This window comes from Kryptolebias marmoratus, linkage group LG5, assembly GCF_001649575.2.
Source record: "Kryptolebias marmoratus isolate JLee-2015 linkage group LG5, ASM164957v2, whole genome shotgun sequence".
NCBI classification, from domain to species: domain Eukaryota; kingdom Metazoa; phylum Chordata; class Actinopteri; order Cyprinodontiformes; family Rivulidae; genus Kryptolebias; species Kryptolebias marmoratus.
In genome coordinates this window covers 7,974,119-7,980,493 of record NC_051434.1, presented here as the reverse complement: position 1 = coordinate 7,980,493, position 6,375 = coordinate 7,974,119, and the positions used below count along the sequence as shown (strand labels likewise).

The following is a 6,375-nucleotide window of genomic DNA, read 5'->3' as shown; positions in this document are numbered from 1 at the left end:
ACACCAGGAAGCTGCTTAACAGAGTCACTCATTTTATAAAGTTTTATTACTGTAAACTCCTTAAGCAGCGTGTTTTTTAGCTCTTTAGGCAACAATCAAACAGGACAACAGAGAATAACAAATGAAACCACTTTATTATAAGTAGTGTCTATAAAAGTCTTCCAGGAGGAATGATTACTGATTTGTTAATAAGGATGGAAATTTTTCATGATTTCAACGTCATCAGTTCATTCCAGCTGTGAAACCTCATGGAAGTACGCAGCCAGCATCTTGGTTCCTTGAATGTAGTTTGATCTGAAAAATGGAGATACAGAACCGGGTTTTGTGACTGAAATTCTCAACAAAATGATAAATGTACTTTAATTACCAACTAAGAGCAACGCGAAGATGATAAAAAAACATTTCTTATTTTGATTTTTACAGGGATGCGAAACTACAGAGTGAAAAACCTGTTAATCTTTTCATTCTGGGAGTGGGCGCCATCATCACAGGATCCTACAGGGAGCAGCATGACGTTCCGACCCGTGGCCTCCTGGAAGGTCAGGGTGACGGGGATGCTGCCGCCCTCACGAGTCAGGTCCGGCTCCACACCAAAGACTAGAAAACACCAAAGAGGAAAGAAACAGGACAACAATTAATAACAAAGAAAAAATAATACATTTTGCACAATTTAAAATTGTAATTTTATTCAATTATTAGATTTTTTTTTTCTCCCTGTATTTATCATCTGATTGTTGCTGATTGTTTTAGGATTACAGCTTAATTTTGCATAAAAGACCAAACAGCTGAACCTGATGCTGTAAGTAGTTTTTGCAAATACATATTTTTAAACAGATCCATTCAGCCTCAGTACCTGTCTTCATGGCCTTTCTACCAGCCATGTAGTGTGGGTGGTTGAAGTCGCACACCCAGGCTTTGGCTCCGTGGCCCATGTACACTTTCATTTTGTTGGGGGTTCCCAGCTCTGCGAAAGTCTTCTGCACATGATCAACCACCTTAAAAAGGAAAGCGAAACTATCAGCAAAAGCACCAACAAGTTTCTCTTTAAGCAAAATCTAAACAAGACTCTGCCTAAAACAAGTTTTTTGTTATGTTTGAACGGTTCAAAATGGTGTCAAAAAGAGATTGATTGTCTGTAACAAGTCAATGGAAATGTCAAATTCTGAGTTATTGTCAAAAATGTCAAACTTTTGGAAGCTTTGTTGTTACCATATGTAGATGCTTTTGATAAATAAGCACGAGGCAAAGTTTACCTGCTTCTCCACAATTTTGGGGTCCATGTCAGGGACGAGGCGGATGGAGAACTTGCCAATGACTTTGCGAGGTATAACAGTCTTAGCTCCTGCTTCAGAGAAGGCCCCTTCAATGCCGTGAAGAGAAAGAGACGGGTATCTCCAGCGGTGCATTAGGATTTGCTCCTTCAATATCATAAAAAAAAAATCCAGAATAAGGCAACACATTTCACCTCCGGGTAAAGGAAGTTTCACAAATCTCTTCCTTGCCTTGGTATCGTGCAGCAGCTTCCCAGCTCCGACATCTTTGCAGTACTCATCCAAGTCAAAATCAATCTTCTCATACAGCTTTTTCTCCTCATCTGTCAGAGGAGCCACGTCGTTGTACATCCCAGGAACTAAAATCTTGCCCTTTTTGTCAACCAGGCATCCTGTGAAGAAATAAACAACCTAAAGACTAAAATTCCAGACAGCGGACACATTTGAGATGAAAATATTTGATTATGTAAATGAACTTATGGCATAAAGATTGGTTTTACTTACCCATGAGTGCAATCAGATCAGTCATTGCTTCATGGACTGAGCCACCAAAAACACCTGAGTGCAGGTCTTTATCACAGCACTCAACCTTAAAGTAAAAAAAATACAAACAGAATTCAAACATGCTGCATTATTATGCATCATTATCACATTTTAGCCTATTATTAGGCTAAAATGTGAAGATGTCTGCGATAAGACTTCACCTCGATGAAGAAATAGCAGATTCCTCTGAGACCGTAGGTGATGCAGGGTTTGGTCTTGCCCAGCCAGTAGTTGTCAGAGATGCAGACATAATCCACATCTTTGAAAAACGAGTCTTTTCTTGCAAACACCAGGTCGTCCAGCCCTTCAGAGCCAGATTCCTCCATCCCCTCGAAGCAGAATTTGATGTTGATGGGAAGCTTCTGTAAGAAAAAGACAGACAAAGAATTAACAACATTTGGAAATACTGTAAACTCACTTTCTGGGGCTGAAGCAGCTTCATCAGCTGTTCTCATATGGAAAATAACTTCCTAAGTCTGTAAACGGCAGCTCTTTAATTAGGCTCCCATAGCCTGTAATAGTGAGTTTTATCAAAAGATGACTGAAATAACCTGCCTTGGTTTAATCATTAGGTGATGGCTGGATAAGCATGTAGCATTATTGCCAATTTTATTCCAAGACCTTTAAACTTTAGTCCAGAAAGCTCTAAAGTTATCAACAAGCAAAGAGCAGATGAGTGGTGCACTTTAACATTGAGATAACCCATTTCTCAGAATTTTAGAAACCAAGTTCACGTATTTTAGCAGCTCCTCCATTTCTGACTGTGTCACGTTATTGTCTCTGTAATATACAGAAAGTGTGCCTGACAAAAACAGGCTCCAACAAACACATCCAAACATGTAAAGACATGTTAGCCCCCATATCGAAAGCAATGCTATAGAGTAGGTATTCATCTACTCACAAAATTGATATGATTACTGGGAAAATTACTTTTGTTTTTGACTAAAAAAAACCCCAGAAACTAAAAATGGTGTGACAGAATCTGCAGCAATCAGCTTCCTCCAAACCACTTGAGAGGAAGGTCTTGGAAATTTGATTACACACCCACCACCTACAAGCAGCATAAACATGTAAAAAAAAAAAATCACTTTTGATTCAAACAAAACATTTACAAGATCTGTACCTGCTGGGTCTTTTCATAGGCCTCAATGCAGTTAAACCAGGCCAACACTGGACCTTTGTCATCAGTGGATCCTCTCCCATAGAGTTTACCTACAAAGAGACGAGCCAGTTTTACACACAGACCATCTTTAAATATATTAACAGGCTTTTGTGCATTTGATTGTCACTATTCCAAAAATGAAACCATGTTGTTGACAAGATCACTGTTACTCTTGTTGAAATGTTCTTTTCCCTCATTGGGTATTTCTAAGACAGGAAGCCGTTCACAGAGCAAACTCAGAGGCAGAACTGAGCTGAGCTGAGCAAACAGGAAAAAGACAGAAGGAAGCGGTTGATGAGTTATTTTCTGTCAGATGACTGTCTCCACACACCACACAATATCATTTAGGTGTCAGCACTGCTTGCTCCAAGAAAATAATTCAAATGTTGTTGATAACAGACCTACTTTAATAGACAGGTTCAGCAATGAAAAAGCATGTCCTTTGAAGATAACTGACTTGCACCGATGCATTAAGTCACATTAAGCATATTTTAACCTGAAGAGTTAATCTTGCTGCAGATAAAGTAATGCAAATAGACCTTGTATAACAACTGCCATCATGCAGTTCATTCAATTAAACGCTTCACATGAGCTGAATTCTTAAAAGTGGTTTGACCTGAGCTTTGCAGTTTGCAGATAAGAAATGCATCTCTGCCCTGGGAAACGGTGATTGGGGTGGACTTTGGAAATAAGGAGCAAACTATGATATGATGGCAAGCATAAGTCTGGTAAAAGCACAAAGGTCATCCAAGTACAAGGATAAGTTTACGCAACTATGAGGAAAACAGTAGCACCATTCCTTACAGACCATATGTTGCAAGTGTTACCATGACTTACCATGATATATTTGTTTGTAATCTAATATGACTTTGGTTTTTGCTAAAACTGTCATATGTTCTCATCATTAAGACTTGTGTCTTATATCCGTGAGATATGATATTATAAGTTTTAAAGTTCAACAAAGAGGTAGTGAAAGTATTACACAGATGACTGAACATCCTAAAACTCATCTTGTCAGGTTTTGTTTAACGTTTCCAAGCAGAGCTCCAGACTATTCATATGACTGCCAAAAGGAACCGGTTTCATTTTTAGCTGTTTAACTTTCCAGGTCAAGTTACTGATCATCGCCAAACCAGGGGGTAAAAGCTGCTCCCGCTCTTACCATCCTTCTCCACAAGCGTGAAAGGCTCTGTGTCCCAGCCATCCTCGATCTGAGCCGGTTGCACATCGAGGTGACCGTAAATACACACCGTCTTCTTGCTTGGGTCTGACCCCAGCTGCCCCAGAACGATGGGAGGGAGGGGGATCTCTTCTCCAGATGGGAGCTGCATGAATAAAATGTCATTTAAGAGAAGATTTGGATGATGTGGAGCTAAATAACTATGGAATGCAAGCTTATAAAAAGTGAAAACAAGAATAGCCAAACACCATTTTTACCTTTTGTTTACCGACGTCCACCAGTTCCACCGTCCCCCCCAGCCTCTCGATGTCTTTGGCTGCCATCTCCATCATCTTTTTGATCTCCCCACGTTTCTCTGGCCAGGCAGACACACTCTGGACACCGACCCATTCTGCAAGGCGCTGGGAAGTAAAAGAGTTAATCTATTCAAATATCTTTAACAAAAACAGTTATGCTCTTTTATTTTGCCACACCTAATATTTAGGCTAGGACTTAGGCTCCAACAAAGTTTAACTACAGCAACAGTTAACGTGCCACTAAAGCAGAAATCATTATGTCGACTGGTTTTGCATATATGACAAACATATTTTTACTTTCGCTCACTCAAACTGAACGACAGTAAGCACCATGTGATCAACTTACATGAGAGATTTCTGTAAAATAAACAACCATAAAAGTTGGACGCCCACATTAGTAAGACAACGAAACAGAAGTGAAGCCGAATTGTCTTTCAGAATGATCATACCTTCACGTAAAGGTCCTGGTTTTTGTCCACGTAGTTAAAAAGTGCTGGAAGATGAGCCATTTTTGCCAACGACAGGAGCTGAGGGGTTCAACAAGCAGAACGGTGTGAGTCTACCTCTAACCCAGTGCTGTCTTATGACAGTCCAAAAAAAAAAAAAGAGGGAGTAAAAGACCACACCTTCCTACAAACTTGCTGACTGCCGCTGTCTTTGTACAGCCTTAGTCATGGACACGTGGACAGAGTGCCAGACACGTATGTTTTAAAGCAATATGCTGAATCTATTATATTTTTGCAGAAATTATCTGTCCTTATGTGATGAGTGAAGATAAAGGTCATACAAAAAAGCTGCGTCATATAATTCCTGCTCTATCAGGGGTGTGAAACATTTATTAAAGAAAAAACAAGACATGTTTAATCATTTACTTAATTACAGAACTGGTGCTGCGGTTTATGCAGCTGAAGGAAACTTAAATGTGCAAGAAAAAAACGCCTTTATATTATCATTTATGTTTGTTTTATATGCTTTTTTGTACCTTTAAATTTGTACACAACACAGCTAAACAATCAAATCATCAAAAGAACGAACATTTAAAAAGGTAGTTAAAATAAATAAAATTTGTTTCCCTTGTATTTGGACCAAGCGGACCACCGTAGGGAAATTAATAAAGCGATGAAGTTCTGATTTTTGTTATCTGACAGACTTCACACAGGCCTGTTGCTTTTATACCGACAGAAGAGAAAGTAAAAAGTTCCAGAGCTGTGAAATTTACAGAATGCCCGTAAACGTAGCATAACTGGCTGGTTAGTCAGCAGACCGTGTAGTGAGCACAGCTGTCACGCGCAGAGCCGACTAGCATGGCAGATAGCACGTGAGCTTCAAACCAACCTGTTCAGGGTAAATGTCCTTTCCTTCGTGCGTCCTCGTCCAGCTGATGTCCACATACAACTCCTTGAACCTGACAGACACTTCCTGTTTGCAAACTCTGCCTCCGCGTGCGTGTGTACACGTCACGCTTTCAGGGCTGCTCAATGGGTTGTTGTCTAGTAGCTCGCGCAAAGCATTGTGGGTCATCTGCAGCTCCTTTGACGTCCATCTGGTCCACCTGACCTCTTTCCCAACTTGAAAAGTCACTGCCTCCGGTTATCTTATCTGAAATTTGATTTTTCGTGTAAAAAAGGAGCTTTATGAGATTTTATTTCACAAGTTATACGTTTATTAACATCATAATTGGACATTCAATTAAGTATTTAGTTTATTTGTTGAGTTTAATTTAATGTCATGATGCTTCAAGACGTTTTGAATTTCCATCTGGAATCATTAAAAGCATTACTATACATATCATACATCATATTACTCATTTCAAAATTCAAAGTTGCTTAAAAATTTGCATTTTTTCATGTTTGTTTTGAAACAAACACTTAATTGTAAAGTGTTTGAGACATGCTGCATATGTCCTTCAACTATAATATTTAT

General features: G+C 39.3%; 1 protein-coding gene across 1 annotated transcript; it reads right to left on the bottom strand.

Annotated features, from left to right (window-relative positions):
• Positions 1–115: 115 nt before the first annotated feature.
• On the bottom strand, positions 116–5,945 carry cndp2 (carnosine dipeptidase 2). The gene is made up of 12 exons (XM_017419607.3): positions 5,788–5,945; positions 4,902–4,979; positions 4,414–4,557; positions 4,139–4,301; positions 2,938–3,026; positions 1,976–2,176; positions 1,776–1,860; positions 1,503–1,663; positions 1,254–1,418; positions 854–995; positions 450–597; positions 116–294 (listed from the first exon to the last, which is right to left on the bottom strand). Exons 2-12 carry the CDS (start codon positions 4,959–4,961, stop codon positions 228–230), a joined length of 1,425 nt encoding a protein of 474 aa, XP_017275096.1. The 5' UTR covers positions 4,962–4,979; positions 5,788–5,945; the 3' UTR covers positions 116–227.
• Between the last annotated feature and the right edge of the window lie 430 nt (positions 5,946–6,375).